General features: G+C 40.9%; 1 protein-coding gene across 3 annotated transcripts; it reads right to left on the bottom strand.

The window, feature by feature from the left end:
* Positions 1 to 255: 255 nt before the first annotated feature.
* Positions 256 to 17,049, bottom strand: egln2 (egl-9 family hypoxia-inducible factor 2). 3 transcript variants are annotated; one of them, XM_026319313.2, is made up of 6 exons: positions 16,747 to 17,049; positions 14,611 to 16,096; positions 7,368 to 7,487; positions 7,044 to 7,180; positions 5,926 to 5,993; positions 256 to 2,377 (listed from the first exon to the last, which is right to left on the bottom strand). In XM_026319313.2, exons 2-6 carry the CDS (start codon positions 15,892 to 15,894, stop codon positions 2,307 to 2,309), a joined length of 1,680 nt encoding a protein of 559 aa, XP_026175098.1. In that variant the 5' UTR covers positions 15,895 to 16,096; positions 16,747 to 17,049; the 3' UTR covers positions 256 to 2,306. The 3 variants fall into 3 exon arrangements, with proteins under 3 accessions (XP_026175098.1, XP_026175108.1, XP_026175118.1); XM_026319323.1 differs by lacking the exon at positions 16,747 to 17,049 and adding an exon at positions 16,416 to 16,682; XM_026319333.2 differs by lacking the exon at positions 256 to 2,377 and adding an exon at positions 3,486 to 5,785 and having other exon boundaries at positions 16,747 to 17,046.
* Between the last annotated feature and the right edge of the window lie 1,025 nt (positions 17,050 to 18,074).

Consider the following 18,074-nt stretch of genomic DNA (forward strand, 5'->3'; position numbering starts at 1 on the left):
GGTGGTTACACATGGCACAACAGGAACACGTAAGCCCTAAACTGCTATGGAGGCAAAAAAACACCAGGGGGAGGAAGACACCAGCAATATTTTGCCATGAAACCGTCTAAACCCCTGCTGTCACACAGACAAAAGTGGATTTAATGTGAGTTTTTCTTTGATTAAAACACCCTCAGTCAGATACTAATCCCAAAAAGCAATATTCCAGAGAACATACAGAAATAACTTGATGCCATTTAATTTTTCAGCCAATGCAACAAATACATCATTACCAGGGAAAAGACAATGCCGCTCCAGCCTCTGCAGCTAATTTAAGAGCATCTTACATCTCCTGTGTAATTACTAGAGTCTGAGCACTGACAGGACAGAACACAGGGTTTCATAATATATTGTTTTCAGCATTTATATGAAAGGCAAAGCAGTGTGTCAAGACATAATCCTCATTACTCAGCACGCTCATCGGGGTGAAGAGGGGTATAAAATTTTTCATCTGGTAGATTGTCAATACAAAGAAATGATGGGATGCATTGTAACAGTATATTAGAGCTGGGTATTGAACTTCAGTAGTGTTTCAGTACCAAATCAATACATGCCCATAACATTACATTTCAAAATCTGTAAAGTACTGGCACCAAATGTTGGGTCTAGGACTGCAAATAACCATTTAATCCCTCTCATAGTTTTATAAAATCTAGTGTGACTTCTTTAAAACCTTCTTCAGAATGTGTTGCAGTGTTTCAGCCAACACAGTCTCCTTCAAGCAAGTATTCGAATAAGCCCAACACAAACTATGTACAGGCGATAACTACCCCACCCACAGTCCTATCTATATATAGATCATGTTGAGCTTATACAAATGTCTGCCTGAAGAAGACCTTTTTTGAAATATTGCAGTTTGCAATAAATATTTTTGTTGGAACTTATCTAACAATACTTTTTCTTTCTTTTTGTCTCTTTCTTGTTTATTTTGACCTGCACCTGTACTTGATTTTGGTCAGTCACATCACCTTGTCTCAGTGTGTGTTTGTCTGCCCCTGCTGCTCATACCCCCAATTTGTTTCAGACAGTTTAAACCACAAATAGATGAACGTGTGAAGAGAAAATGGGATTGCACTACTACAATATGGTCCACTGAGGGATTTTACTACAGTGAGATCATTTGCGTGTGCAAATACACACAAAAGAACACTATGCGTGTTTCTGCGTCAATGTCAGTGTGTTGTGAGGGGTTCATTTACACCGGCAGTGTGTGTTGTGATGTTAACCTTTCACTGTCATGAGGGCGATCACCTAAAGGGGCAGGGAGACATGCACGTTAAATCTTCCCACTGTGTCTGTATTAAGCTAAATAACCTGTCATGGGCCTTATTATTTGTGGTCTCAGCCTCAGTCGAAAAAAGCTGCTAATTGTTTGATATAAACATTTAATTGTGAGTATGAGCAAAAATAGTGAAACAATAGGAAAAAACCCAGAGAGAATTTCCTGCTTTTCTTTGTCATAAATAATTGTAAACTAAATATTTGAGTGTGGGCTATTTTTTTTGATAAATGAAAACAAATTATTACAGCTAACATTTTACAGCTTTGGGGTCTGCGGCCTGTATTTGTCCTGAATGGTTTAGACTGCTGCTGCTGTCCTCAGTGGTTTCTCAGTCTCTACACAGCCACAGGCTAACTGGTGAAGAAGTCGAACTAGCAGCTGTGAACCCAGATATTTTTTCAGTGGAGACCAAAAGAAGAGAGTGAGAACTGCACTTACATTCCTCAGGTGTCCGGAAGGATGACTGCAATGGGACCATAATGGTGCTACTGGAAGTATGAGCAGGAAAGTCTTAGGTTAGGTTTGCTACCTGAAACAGTTTCATGACAGCACGAGTGTTTGGCTTATTTTGATTCACTTCTGCCCCCAGTGGCCGGAAGGTGTTAATGCAGTTTTGCTCTGCTTAAATTACTTTTGTTTCTTTTGACCCTCATGCAAACTTTGTGTAATTTTAAGTATATTTTTTTAATGAAATGAATATTTATGTACATAAATTGATGAAGCCAATTTCTAACAGTGCATTCGGTGTCCATTTGTAGTTCACACAGTATTGTGGAGCCTAAATTGCCAGTGATGGAAAGTAGCTATATTTACCCAATAAAATAATAATACAGCATAATCACAAACTACTTGGCAGGTACATTTTTTTTAAGCATCAGGCCATATCGCTGTCTCTTTAGAGTATCCCAGACTGTTGTGATGATGTTTTGATCAGGGCCACACCACCTGTGGCAAAACTCTCTGTCCTTGTCACTGAAGAAGTTCTTTATGTCTCTGTCTGCATGTTTGAGGTCATTGTCATGCTGCAGAATGAATTTGGACACCTCCCTGATGGTGCTGCAAGAGAGATAAGAATACAAACGTTTAAAGTACAGCAAACATTGCCATCTCGCAACAAGAAGGGTCCATGTGTCCTTTTTTTTTTCCTGTGATGTGTGACAGTGATGTTTAGACATTTTTTCAAAAACACCCTTTATTTGTAGTTGTCTGATTTATTTTTGTGTCTCAGTCATAGCCTTTGCAGTCATGTGCTGAAGAGCTTCTGAATGATCATCTTCCATATACAGTGTATAGAGAGGCCACTCAAGACATCAACTGCACTTTTTTGGAGGCCCCAGATCATGCTGGTCTACATCTAATTGACTGATTTGTTATTAATTATTTAGTATATTTTTAGGATTTTTGTATATTTTCCAAAACCATTTGCGCTGGCCCAAGTGGTTGGTCAACAACTCAAAGTATTCATGTACTCTGGACTAACCAGTCAGAAAATCTTTCTCTTCATAGATCTCAAGTCTTCTGATACGGATATAGAAGCAAACACTGATTAATAGAAGATGAAACCTCAGCAGCATGTGTTTTTGTAAACTTTTATGAACCCTTCTGGAGTCAGCTGCACTCATTTTGATGGATTGACTTTAATCAGTTACTCAATAATGCAAAGCCTCTGGCCTGTCCTGGACAAGCTATTAGATGCACTGTTTACATTATGAGTCATAAGGGCAAATTTAACTTTATCTGTTTACTGATATTGCAGTCACATACTGGTAAGCTGTCTTTATGGCTGGCTACCTGTGTCAAACCTCTCAAGATTAGCCAATTAGATTATTTTTACTAATTATATTTAATTACTGGCTGTTTATTTTTTTTATTTATAATCATAAATATATATATATTTACATGCCTTCTGCCTGGTTTCTGAGCCCAGAACTGTATCCCAGAATACTTTATAACATAAAGAGGACTCACTGAACACTGCATGTTTAAGTTATCTCGTCTTGGCATTCCCTCCTGCTAACATTTCCTCAGTTCAATATCTACATTGCCTGTACTGCTGGAGTCATCTTAGTTCTTTGTCTTTCAAATTAAGAGCTTTGGTGTGCTCTTTTCACAGGGGATGAAGACATATGTCATATCCAAATAAACAAACTCATGATATTCACAGTATTGTATATAATAGTATCTCTTGTTAGTTTATTGTATTTTCATCCCTCATGTAACAGAGATTGAGACTGAGACTGATGGTATTTTATTTTGAAAATGTGTGCGTTGCCTTAGAAAAATTGCAGAATAAGGTTTTTCTCAGTAAATCAATTACAATTCTTTGTGTACAAAAACAGACAGGTTTTAATGAAATACTCCAATTAAAAAATGCAAACAGCTTCCATTTATTCTCACTGTTTTAGTTTCTATTGCATTTCATTAACCACATTATCCACAGCATAAAGGCATTAATCTGCATTTTTAGTAATATTTTATTCTATCATTCACACATGACATTTCAAACAATAAAGTGCTTTTCAAAATAACCTTCTCTTTAACCAGACTAACACACAGTGAGACAATACCTGCGAACCTCTGAGACAGTGAACTTTGTCATATACATGTGCAAGTACACATTTACACACAAGGTCAGGTCTACACATGAGCAGGCAAATCACTCTGCAGTTCAAGATATATGCTTAACTCTGTGCTTTATGCTGCAAATAAAACTCTGAAGTGTACAGTTTGACTAGTTGTCATTATGCTAAGTGTTCTTTAGAATAACTTTGTCTTTTTTGTTCTTTTTTTTAAATGAATGTTATCGGTCTTTTCTGCCTGTGTGGTTTTTTTTGGCGGGTGTTTTGTTCGACAGTGTTCACACTGGTGATACTGTTTCCATCAAGTTGTGAAGAGTTAAGCTGAATCTGCATACAGGCATATGTGTTTGTGTGTGCGCACACAAACAAACACACGCACATACACACACACACACACACACACACACACACACAAACACTCAGTCATGTCCTTGTTTTTGTCACTTAAGGGGACTTTAAATTGACTTACATTCATTTCCTGGAGACTTACTCTAACCTTAAACATAGCCGCTGCGTGTGTAATGCTAACAGTTATCCTGACCTTAAGCTAAGCCTAACTTCACCCTAACCTTAAACCAAGTCATTACCGTAAAATTTAATCATTTCCTTGTGGAGACCAGGTGAGTCCCCAACATGTTAGTGGGCCCCAGTTTTGCGGCCCCACAAATATCAAAAAAACAAGGTCATACACACGAACATACAAAACACACTATTTAATCAAACCCTGTTTTGACCCCTGTCGCTGGACAGCTTATCTCAAGTGTGAGCCATGTAGCAGTCAAACAGAAAGCACTAACATCAGGCATGTAGAAAATCTCTGCAGCCTCTTAAGTTCAGGTTTGAAATCTATTACACACACTGCAGCTAGTAAAAAAATGAAATGTTTGAAATGTTCATGCTGGATTCTCAGTATTTTTGTTGCAGTAACATTTTGAGGCTGTTGCAGTAGATACTTATTCTTACAGAGATATTGGAATAAAGTCCTGGAATAATAATAATAATAATAAAACTACTTAGTGTGCTATGCAAAGTAAAACTACAATGCAGAGTTGTCCTCATGTATTGATAAGTTGTGGGCACATCCCTGTATTGTTTAAGGATTAGTGCTTGAGCCGGGGCTGACTGAATGCTCAGGAAACTTTCCACTCTACCATGGCTGACAATCACTTGATGCATTGTCAAGGACAACTTCTCTTCTGCACATTTGTCTTTACACTGACTACACATACACACTTGGCTGCATCATGAGACAAGGGGACCACATCACAGACAAGGTGGGAATAAGGAATTTTACTAACTCCATTGATTTCTACTCCTTGCACTCATTTTTCCACCTACTATCTGTCCACTCATTCGTAATTTAAGCTCCTTGAGTTTGAAGATCACACCAGAGCAGAGTAAAACAATGATTTCTCAATACATCACAACATCACTGATATCTGAACAGGCAAAACTGTGACAAAACAAAATTAAGGAGTCTGTCTTTCCAGATAACTGTCTTCAGAGTCACTGATTATTCAGTGACACTGTTAAAGTTATTTTTTAATTTTTTTTTTTGCCATGAGGGGGAATTCTGGTTCCACCTTTGCCATACAATACAGTCCGTTGTGCCCTATATCTGCCACATCTCTGATCATCAGTCCAATCACTTGGCAGAAAAGCGTTACATCACAGCCGTGACGTGACTCTTATGGCTGACGATGTAAGCGTGGCATGGAACTGCAGAGAGGACTGACAGTTAAATGGTGTCTCCCTTTATAAGCATGACGTCCATTAGCAGTTAAGGAAGGCACATAATATTTTCAGAGTGCTCTCCAGCAATTCGATGAGATTTATGTCCTGCTGTTTTGAGTGACAGGCACTTGAACACCTTTCTGTCCTGTTGCTATGGACACAAGCAATAAAGACTATATTACTCACATGCAATATTAAGTTGCAGCAAATATAACCAGAGGTGATAACAGTGCACAACAAGACAGCAAAGAAAGTGAAACTGGCATCGCATATGACTGCACACAATCTTACCCAGTCTGTATTTCTCTTTAGCCTCTGCTCTCTCTTTGGCATCAAAGTACCAGACTGTGATGGCATAGCTGTAAGACACAAGAGTGGGGATTAAAATGAGGCTAGGACAAGAACTAACATCTCTTTTGGACACACTATATAACTGTAGTTCAGAAACAACATATTTTCCAGAGTCACACAGTGACAGAGCTCAGGTTTAAGACAAACATTGCTTTGAGAATCTCAACTGGCTGTGATGTAAATATATCCATCTTTACCTTTCCTGATATAGTTTTGCATTTAAATATTTCTGTTTGAGAAATCTTATTCTACTAAAGTGATACTTAAATAATCTGTAAAATAAAAAAGCAGAAGTCAACAGATTGCAAACCTAAGATAGCAAATATCCCAGGCAGGGGAGAGTTAATTTCTACGGTTCCTAGTGTCTCACATGAGGCTCTGTTGTTTATTCCTGTCTCTAATGTCTGTGCCTCTCCAGCATGAGTCCTGCAATCGAACCTTCCTCCCACCAACCCACTCAGGAAACATATACTTCCTGCCTCCGGCCACACCTTGCCCCCCAGCAGTCAGGAGGAGCGGACATGAGAGGAGGACCGGAAATGCATGAGTAAAAGGCTGTGTGTCACATGACCTGAATGGTTGCAAATATTTGATGTTAGTTTGCAAACACGAAGTGCTTACATAAGTCTGTTCTTGTACTGAATACTTTAAATCTAATATGATCATCAAAAAAATTTAAAAGTGGATGTGGATACTATTTTCTGTATAAAGTTTAATTTATGAAATTATGATCAAACATCGCTGACAAAGTTACAGAGTTCAGTGGTTCAAAGTGGCAAAAGCAGGAAAGAGAAGAAAGGGGGAGGCAAGGCTCAATGCTGAGACATCAGCTTTTCTGTGTGTGTGTGTGTACATCTTTATTTAACCTGCCGAGCTCATTCATTAAACATTTATAATAAATCTACTTGCGCTTTCTGGGTGAACAGTGTTCAATTATTTAAAAACACACTATTTGTAGCAAATCAAATTCATGGTGACAATAAGAATATCTTTGCTATTTTTCATGGTGTTCATTTTATTGTGACTTTAGAGAATAGAGAAAAACAAAACATGCTGACCGAGTTGCGTAGGCTGGCCTCACTTCGTGTGGGTTCCTGCGGTCAGACCAGAAGATGAGCAGCCTGTCAAACAGAGGTTCAATGCTGGCTACCACATTTTTGCCTTCAGGATAGATCTGCAGTAACCCTCCTTGTTTCTACAATGATAAAACACACACAAAACACACAACACAGTCTTTTACTTCTAACATGCATATTATATATTTATACAATCTTAAAATTTGCAAGGATAGAAATTCACTGAGTTGAGGAAAGTGTAATTTTTCTTTTGTATTTAAATGTTTAGAGAACTGTTCTAAATTATATCACTGATGATTAAGGTACCTTGACATCCCAGTCCTTGTTAAGATAGTAGATACATGTGATACAGCGTCCGTCGCCATTAGGGTTGTCAACATGGCGGACATACCCTGCCCCGTTACCTGGGTAACAGGCAACCATAGCCTAAAAACAGAATACACAGGATCATTAGTTGTGAATTTGTGTCCATCACAGACAACACAAACACTAGCAAAAAAAAAACATGCTGGTTAAGACTGCAGAGGAAAAGCAGAGGAAAGAAAGAACAGTGAAGGATGAGTCCAGTTGTCCTCGATGGCTAGTCTAAAGGTCAGCAAGTCAGCAACTACTGTAACATTTAGAAATTTCAGCCAGCACGGGGGAGATGCAAAAGACACCTTGCATCCCCATTGGCCTTTAGCACTGCTCCATTGTAACTGTTTCCCAGTTGGACTATTGTTGTGCTCAGTGTAGCGTTCCATAATGTAATTTGTGACAGTCACGAGGGAGAGAAAGATCAGAGAAAACTGTCAGAGTTCAGCTGCTGTTCCCAGGTATGAAACAACATTCAGATAGAGTAACCACAATGCAAACAATGGTCTTGTGCTGGTATTTCCCCTGCTTGACGTCTATGTGTTGGAGGCTGGGAAGCAGGATAACGTGGCTGGGGAGTCTGAGACCTTCGTGAGAGCTCTACAATCAATGTACATTCCAGACCAGGGCCACTACAAGACCATGTGACTGGAAAAGTTCTGTGAACTAGAAGCTGAAACTGCAAGATCGTCGAACTGAGCTCAGAGCAACAATATGTCAGTATGACGTGTCAGTCTCAACCGCAAGAACATGCTCATGTTTCTGGACGGAGTAGGTTCCTCATTCACTCTGCTGAGAAGGAGTTTTCAGTCTCAGCAGACCAGGAAAAATCTCCAGCTGATTCACTGACTGACAGGAGCCTATGTTGGCAAAAAGAGCACCTAGCTGATGATGGTTGGCAGTGTGTAGAGTAATAACTTCTCTGTTATCTCTCCAGGCTCACTACAAAGGAAGATACTGTCACCGTCTTGACTTATGATGTTCTGCATGGGAAGCAAAAGTCACAACATCACAGTCAGTACATCACTTCAGCTCAGCTCTGAGACACTATCATTCATGACTAACAGGTTCTGCACTGCTGCAGTATTGATTTAACTCGCCTGACGCTATCATTTAAACTCTAGTACAACAGGGTGTAACTCCTAACCCTGAGGAAAACAAACAGCGTTCGTGCAGATTTTTAAGACAAATGCGCCTATCCTTGTGTTGTTCACGAAACTCCTGAAATAAAAGTGGCTGTATGTTTTGTGCAGGAGGGCTTTAATCAGGGAGCACTCCACCCTCAGCCTCCTCCTCCTCCTGTGGTGTTCGCCTCCTCATTCACACCCAAGTCAGTTCAGTTGTACTCCGAGTGACTCTGCTCAGCCGCCATTGTCAGCTCTCATTACTGACCAACGCTCGCAGTCAGAGCTCATTAACCTCTGGACCTTTTGCTCTGGGCTCTAACTGACAACCAGACCTGCTGAGTTATACTGAACATGCCAAATGTACACAAAGGAAACATATGTGTATGCACCTAATCATCATTAGAAGTATGAATGTAATTTGAGTGGGATGTAGAGTAATTAGTACTTGTCACACTAGATCCTTTTTGTCATTTGTGTGTTTGTTTTTGGACAAGATTTTTATCATTGCATGAACTCAGTTAAAGGTACCCTGTGTAGTTTTTCCTCCATTTGTAGTGCAACTTATGTTTTTAAGAGTAGATCTCCCATTTTTTTCTTGTACCTACTAGGGCGCAGATGCATATGTGTGCGTGGGAAACATAAGAAGTAGTCCTGCTGACTGTTTCACATTATTCCACCAACTGTAAGAAGGCAGTAACCTGCCAAGAAACATGAGGTTGCAATGCTCCAACAAAAGCTGATAAAAAGAGGAGACTGTGAGGTTTCAAATTCTTCAACAAATCGGATTTTACAAATGCTTTATGGGAAAATGTATTCAAAGCTGTTTTCACTCGTCATGATATACAGCAAGTACGCAAGCTATATTTCAGTACGTGAAGCTGTTGACCCTGCAAATCACAGTTTGTGGGAGGGAGATATACTCTAGGTTGGAGTCTGTATTTAACACATTGCTACCACTGTCAAGTTTACATATGACCTGCTATTGTTGCTCATGTATCAAACTGATAACAGCTGATACTCCCACTTGCAGAGATAGATGACCTTTGTTACAGACATGAACTTCAAAGAATTTCTGTTGTACAATAAAAGACATTTGTACACTATACAGACATATAATTTAGGAGGAGGCTCATTTTTATTCTAACCCAACCTACTATTAAAAAAAAACATTTTTCAAGCATTAATAACATTCAAATCAGTTTCACATGCCCACAGTATTTCAATCTCTTTCTGTTAGTAGTTTACACACACAGGCATACACAAACACGCACAAAACACAGTCAGATGGCGTGACAACACGTCTCGATCCTATCTGTCATTTCTATCCTCGGTGCTCCTTCATCTCTGCCGAGATCTGTACCCACAGTAAGTTAAAGTCTAATTGGCACCAACCACCTGTCTGCCAGGCACCAGCATTTACACCCTAATGTCAGCAATGGATAGATACCCTGGACTGGCCTTCCTGGAAAGGAACGAAAATAAACCTTAACGCTACACATGTTCCAATAACAGGGATGATGATGGAGAGAGGGGTGAGGAGGGGAGAGGGGCCAGCTAAGGCTGAAAAAATACTGACATTAGAAAGACATTGCTGATGCTGATGGTTAACACTTAGAATTTATTTTTGTTCAATTATTTTTAAAACGTTTACATCAGCTGAAGTGGTGTTACAGTGTGTGTAATCTATAAACTGTTAAAGATACTAAACAGCCTTTGCCATTGAGAGGTACATGGTAAAATTCAACCACTGTTGTACAGCTAGCTCATTCGATAGAAGATCAAGCAATCTAGGGAATCGAGATCCCATACCTCAAACTGTGGTATCTGTGAAAATCTAGTCCTCATACCAGTGATCTGTTTCGTTCCGAAATTGAAAATGACTTTACAAAACTGTGCCTGGATCCCTGGTGTATCATTTATCTGTAGGTGGTTTAATAAAAGAGAGAGTTAATTTTTCTTTGACGAACAGATGGCGAACTGCTTTGTCACTCTTGGCTTTTATCTGTGCTGCCCTTCTTGGGTCATGTCGTCATCCATTATTCAGCTGGTTTCACCTCTAGGTTACTGATTTTACAGGCGGGATAATGGTTTACTGCATTGTAAACAACACTGGACTAGTTTAAACTTACAGAGAAAATTGATCTGTGTGTGTCTAGGGTATGTGTACTTTTACCACGAGAGAGCCTCATCAATAAGGTTACAGACTCAGCCTATAGTTAATGCTACACACATCAACAAGGCTCTATAACTAGAGTGAAACGTTACTGTAACAGCCATAGACTAGTAGTGTATTTAGTATTTATATTATGATGGATATTTTCTATGTGAACATAAAACAAAACAAAAGAAACTGTGGGAAAATGATCTCAGCTCTTATGAGTCAGTCTTGCTGTGCCTTCAATGACACTCATTATCCATGAGTCATCACTGTACATTTGGGTGGAATAATGCAATATCTTTTTTTTTTTTTCAGTTTTACATAGATTTCAACACATTTTTGTTTCACATCCAATAATATGCCTCTCAACCTTTTTCTAGCTGTGTTTCAGTACAAAGCACATTTTGGGCTGAAACCATCATTTTAGATCAGTATTGATAAATCTGACACTGTCAATTTACTGACTTATTGTTTAATCTACAAAATGTCAGAAAACTGTGAAAAAAAAAATGTCCATAATTTCCCAGAGTCCAAGGGGTTTTTGTGTAACTTTTTTTTTTAACCTGGCCAGTAGTCCAAGCATCAAATACATTCAATTTACAATGAGGTTAAAAAAAAAAAAAAAAAAGAAATTCAACAAATCGTTGTTCTCATACTGGACAGTACTGGAGTAGGTGGGACCAGAGAATATTTGGTTTATAGACAACTGGAATGATCAATTTATAATGAAAATATCTGCCATTTCATTTCTAATCAACTAACTGATTAACAGAGAAATTTTGTGACTTAATGTGTTTACACTGGAAAACAAAATGAAGTTACCTAGGCTACTCAGTTCACCCAGTTTTTGATTTTACTGTTCAAGGACACGAATGCCGATTTGCATTTAAAGTAACATGTTGATACGGCCTCAAAGAAATATCCAAATAAGCACAAATTATGCCATTACAACCTGCCTGGAAGCAAACATCAACTCAGAATCATATTATAAATGTCTTCACTGTTATCACTGATTCTGTTTACATTCTTAAATGGGACTAGATTAACACAAAACCTGCAAATGCCTCTGTCATATACCCCATCCATCCAGCCAAACAAGCTAGTTAGGACTTCTGTGGCTGCATTGTGTTAGTGTATGACTTCTGGTCTCTGTCTGCATGGTGGCACTGCTAAGCTCTAGGAAGGGCGTCTGAGGACACACTGCTGCAGCAGACATCCTCCTTATGCTGAAGCTTCTGCTGCATCGCCCTTTTCACTCTCGCTCCATCGCTATCCTCCCACTCCTTGATCCCTATCCCACACTCCCTTCAGCTCTCACTTCCAGTCTATCCACTCCCCCTTTATGTGCTGAGTTGTTTTGCTCTTCCCCTTAATACAAGGCTTTCCCACTATCACCTTGTGCCGTTTTAACTAAATTACTATCCCATTTGTTAACGATATAATCCTTCCTATTGCATGCTTCACAGTCAGCAAATCCTGGCTCCTGCTGACTAACGGTAGTCAAGGCACAGAAACATTACCCACTGCTGGTAAGGCATTATTTTGGGAACTGCTAGTCCTTCTTTCTCTCTCCATCCCTTTCATACATAATGTGCAGCTCTACTCTGTATGGGCCTGTTACCATGGTAACGGCTGAGAAATATTTTGTCCAAGTAGCAAAAATGGGGGTTGATAAGACGAAGGCGAAAAGGAGTGAAGTAAAGAGCAACGGCAAAGAAAAAGAAAAGATGAACTAGTAGAAAAAAAAAACAAACATAAGGCCTGGGGGGGGGAACTGTCTCCAGACAAGGGGGAGCAGGACGAAAAAAGAAGAGGTAGTGACCTTCTATGTAACTAGTTGGAACTCCTCCCCGAACCCCTGTTTTCCTATCACTTCCTTTCTCTCGTGCACACTCTGTCACTGTAGCTATCACTATGCTGTCTTCTCCTCAGGAACACCCAGTCAGGACATTTTGTACTGTGCAGCGCTGAACCGTTGTTTTAATGTAGCAGGGTGCCAAGGGCAAATCCTGTGACCTGAAAAGGCAAAAGTTGGCATATGGAAAGCTAACATTTTTACCTGAGAATCACAATCCATGCTGAGTCAAAGAAGAGAAGGTGAATAATAGGTAAACACATTAGATCCTAATTACTATTTTCATCTAATCTAAACAGAATACAGTTGCTGTCGTATCCATTAAACTATTTTTATGTACTTCCCTGTTTCCTGACCTCATATAAACACCTGTATGAGTAAAACGATGACAGAAACCTGTATCAACACATTGTATATTCACTTCATTAAGGTCTGCACTGATAAATGGCATAGCTGTAATCAAAGCTACAGTTCTTTCAGCTTTTTACTGAAATAAAACAGCCCAATCTGCAAAACAGGGAAGTGAATCAAGCTTTAACGTTATTGATCTCACCAATTAAACCCAGTTCTGACAAGAAAAGAAGCTGCAGCTTAAAAGTGTAAACAGATAAAGAGTTTTTGCTCAAGTGTTTGTGCACAGCCAAATTCCAGTCAAGAGTAGTCAGGAGTTGAACTCAGAACGTGCAGTGAAACTTAAATATGAAAAACAATCTTAAAACGTATGACAGCTAACACATTCCATTATGTTCGCTCAGCTTTCCTGTTTTGCTGTCATTTTATCAGAGCACAGACTAGGTGTGACATTACACAGACGAGGCAAACGAGTTTGTGGGGCCAATATATTGTAGGTGATTACATCAAACATAGACGGAAGTAGAGGGTCCACACATGACGGCTGCTGAGAGATGGGTTTTGATAATTTCTTAAATCTGTGTTAATTTACCTGCAGTCATTTAATACGAATGACAGTCACTTTGTTTTGTTATATACTCGGTCTGGACTGAAAAGAAACACAACATGCTGAGTAATCCATAGCAGCATGTAATGGTTAACCTATAGCTGATAGGTAAACAGGCAACTATGATACGCTCTGAAAAACACAATCATAGTTACAGATTACAGAGCTGCTAGAACAGACACACAGACTTATAAACAAGTTAGTTCATCTGGGAGTCCGTAAGTGTATTGCTACAGGGGAGGAAAATATTAGTAAAGATGGCAGTGTGTACTCAGGATGGTTCGAAGGCATGTTCTGGTACACACAACCTAGGAATGTGTCACTACAGGGAGTAGGGGGGGGACAGGACACGAAAAACAGCTGCCTTTGCCATTTGTGGACTGTGATGAAGAGGGATTTAAACAGTTATAGGCTGTTTAGTCCTTTAGTGTTTAGAACACTAAGTAGTGTGGTCGGTAATTGTGCATGGCATTTCAAAGATATCACTGGAAAAGAGAAACTGTGGCATTGTAGTGTAGGCATGGTTCAGTTCAGAGAAAACTGCAGCTCACATGGCCTGAGCTCTGGGACAAAAACTGACAAAGAAACATGTTTGTACCCTGCTATGGCCATGTTTGTATGGGTGAAAGTAGTGATAGACAAACTTGCCTTCAAAGGCAGAGATGCTGTGATAGAGGAGATACAGCCTCAAAGTTTTTCTTTTTTTTTCCCTGGGTATCAATGGTATGAAGTCCAGGGACAGGGGCAAACTTAGACAGGCCTAAACCCAGGCACGGGGCCAGGTTAGGAGGAAGACTCAGCCCGCAGCTCCCCTTATCAAACTCTGGTGAGCCAGAAAGACAGCAGGGCGCATCCTGACATCCTATGCCTGATGCAGTGTGTGTGCTGTGTGTGTGTGTGTGTATGTGATACGCCTGCATGTCCACATTAGAGAAACAAAGACGGAGCAGAGCAGACATCACACAACCAAACACTTGTTCAAGATTTAATGTCATTGGACTGACACCCCTACATCGGCTTGTCTTAAAGGCTCTGCTTTCTCTCTCTGGCATGTAGCTTGAACCCCCCCCCCCCATGACCCCAGTGCCTGCTCTCACCTTAGTGCGTCCATTGATGGCATACTGCCCCAGCTGTCCGTTGGCAGCACTGTACATGACGACCTGATCAATGTGACTCATCAGCGCCCCAATGCTCTCGCACCCAGGCTCTCGTCCCTCCACCCAGGCGATCTGGTCTCCTCGGATACTCCGTGAGGGAATGGTCTTCTGACTCACCAGCTGCCCGCCCCGAAACCTCCCACTGTGGTTTAGGGCCTCCACCTCCTTCAGGACCTTGACACCCAACTGAGAGCCTAGGAAGTTGTCTTTCACACAGATGCCATAGTACTTCATGCAGGGGATGACGTACTGCTGGGCTATGCGTGTTGCTGACCACCCAGGCCCTGCAGGGGATGGAGGGATCAGGATGCTGTTAGCCTTAACAGGGGAGGTCTGATCCTGTGCAGCTGGGGGGCCCGATGAGGCCACCTTACATCCGGTGTGCTGGTTAGTATGAGGGGCAGGAAGAGTTAAGGGAGACTGGGGAGTGACACAGTTCACATTACTAAGAGTCATTTGGCTGCTTTGGGAGCTGCTGCTGCAGTTGACAGTGACCGTGAGCGGGGCGACTGCTCGGGCCACTCTGGAGGCCTCTGAGGATTTGGGGTCGACAACTCCATCCACCAACTTTCTCCGCTTTGAATCCAACTCTCCCGAAGCAAAAGCAGAATCTGCAGAACCCCCTAACTCAGGTGACCCTATGACCAGGCCATTAAGAGTTTCTGACCCCATGTCCCAATTCTCCCCAGCCCTGCGTTTCTGCTGTTGCACCTGTCTGGCTTTCAGGTCACCATTGATCCTCCTCATCACTAAAGGGCACTTCTCATGGACTGTCAGGTCCCCATTCTCCACCAGACAGGCTCTGCTGGAGAGGGGGAGCACAGGGCCGCTCGGTACCCCCGCCACCCCTTTCATTTGTGGCGGGTAACCATTGGGTGGGTGAGCCAAAACGCCTGCGTGGCTCCCCTCCACGGTGGCAGTCGGAGACACCGCCCTGCTGTTGTAGATCGGCACGCCGGTTTTGGACTGCTTCGTCGGGGTTGTGATTCCTGGGGAGTCGGTCTGAGAGGCCAGGCCCGCCAGTAACTCCGCTGCCGTCGGACTCCCGACCGGCGCCGCGCAGAAGCCGTTTAGCCCCATGTCCGCTCGGTAGCTGTGCTGAACCTCCGCCGCTCCGCAGACGAGCTGCTGCCCACTCGTCCTTCTCTCGGGCGAGGCTGAAATAGCGACGGATCCGCACGAAGAGCCGGGTTTTAAACGGTACGCGGGTCCCAAGCTCTCCATTTCATTTCGTCTGCTGGATGCGCACGTAGCTCACGTCCTCTCTTCATTTTCTAGCTGAGCCGCTGCTTTCTCTGAAGGAGGGGAGCTCTGCCGCAGCCAAAGAAGTTTCATATCCAAGTCCGCCGCTTGCTCTCATTTTACCCATCACTCTCAAGATGTGTGTTTGTTCGTATCCGCCTTGTAAACATTTTGCGGAGGATATCTGTGGAGAGTAAAATGACACACTTAAGGCCTATTAATATCAGGGCGCAGGCCACTTGTCACAGAGAAGTAAAAAGATGCAGAGTGTTGCTTTATGGTCAATATACCGCGTTTTATAGGCCCATTAGAAACACATTATAGAAAACAGTGGCGGACAACAGGACTGCAGCATGTACGGTCATTATAATCAGGAGCTATTAGGGCGCCGCTACACCCAAATAAAACACATGACGGTGGATTATTTATTGTAGTTTTAATCATTAAAAAGAAGCAGAAATGTTAGCTCATGTAGCTTTAACGGGAAAAAAAACCCAACTTACTTTTTTGAGTTTTTACACCAACAATAAGACAAGATGAGTAATTAGACAGGAAGTGTAACATTTTGGCTGTGAATATAAAGCTTCTTCTTAGATTACACTGCGACGAAATACCCAATAAACTATTTCTATTTCGTTTCTATAGGATACTGATGACCAACTTAGCCGCCTTCTGCTTATCGTTATAGGTCCATCCTTAAACATTTAGTATAACATCGCAACACTTTATTTAGTCCGTAGAAACACACGTTTAAAACCGGTATAATACGCAGCTTGTGAGGTGAAAAGCAAAAAAGAAAAGGCCTCCGGGATGAGGACACAGTCCACTGCTTACCTACGGCGGCACACAGCAATGCAAATCCTCACTGAGCGTACGTGACGGGCTGAGAGTACGCATGTTATTTCCGGGATTGTCCTGCTCGTGTGTTCGTACCATCCAGTTTTTTTTTTTGTGTCGGTTATAAATAATATCCAGAGGGTGACGGAAACCTACGCTGCTCTGACACATTAGACCCCGCACAGGGACGGAGGGAGACGCATAAGGTCCCCTCAATCATTAAAAGAAACTATCCTCTGTTGTGTCTGTCTCCCCCCTCTCTCTCTCTCTCTCACACACACACACACACACACGCACACACCGCTTCTCTCTCCCTGCACTCCCCGCTGTCATTTACATGCACACTCGTCATGTGACTACTTGCTACGACAGCCGACCTTCATCTGCACCAGCGACAGTAGTGTGTTATGCTACAGACTGTGCAGTAATGCATTACTATGATACTCAACACTACTTAACTTCCCCAGCATTGTTCTGCACATTGGCAATAAGCATATATATATATATATATATATATATATATATGGAACTCGTGCAATGCATTATATTAAATACATTGCAAGCAAAAAGTCTTAAATATGTCAATAAATAGTAATAAGTCAATAAATATGTTACGGAAATGCGAGTATGCAAAAGCACTTTAAAAGTAAAAAGCAGAAACATATATATGACTGGGTAATTTAATGTTGCATAATTTTATATGACTAAAAAAAAGTGTTTATATGTAAAGTAACCAAGTAATGAATCTGATGAATCTGGTGGAAATTTGCCTCTGAAAGGAATATAATGTGCAGTTTAATGTTCTATAAAATGGGTTCACCACTGTTTGAATCATGCAAAGCATTTTTACACAATACAAGGAATGGATTTATATTTTGTTGGTATTGTCCAGGAGTTGATTTTATTGCATCTACTTATTGTACATTACTGTTCACATTCAGTAAAAAACCATCATCTTATTACAAAAGTGAAACTGTGGCTTAAATGACTAAGTAAAAACTGAGTAGGTTTTGGATGAATTCACTGGTCACATGCATGTACATATACAGTGGTTTCAAAAAGTATTGATCTCTTCACTTTTGTACACCTAACTGTATTTTACAATAGATTTTAAATGAATAAAACCACCTATTTTGATTTACACTCAACTTGTAATTATATAGTGAAAACATGTTTTTGGAAAATTTTGCAAATGCATTAAAAAAAAAAAAATCAAACATCCTCTGGTCTCATGAGACATAAACTGAACTCTAAACACTATGTCTGGCAAACAGTAGTCCCTGCTCATTACCTGGATAATACCATCCATATGGTGAAGCATGGTG

This window comes from Mastacembelus armatus, chromosome 13 (genome assembly GCF_900324485.2).
Source record: "Mastacembelus armatus chromosome 13, fMasArm1.2, whole genome shotgun sequence".
NCBI lineage: Eukaryota > Metazoa > Chordata > Actinopteri > Synbranchiformes > Mastacembelidae > Mastacembelus > Mastacembelus armatus.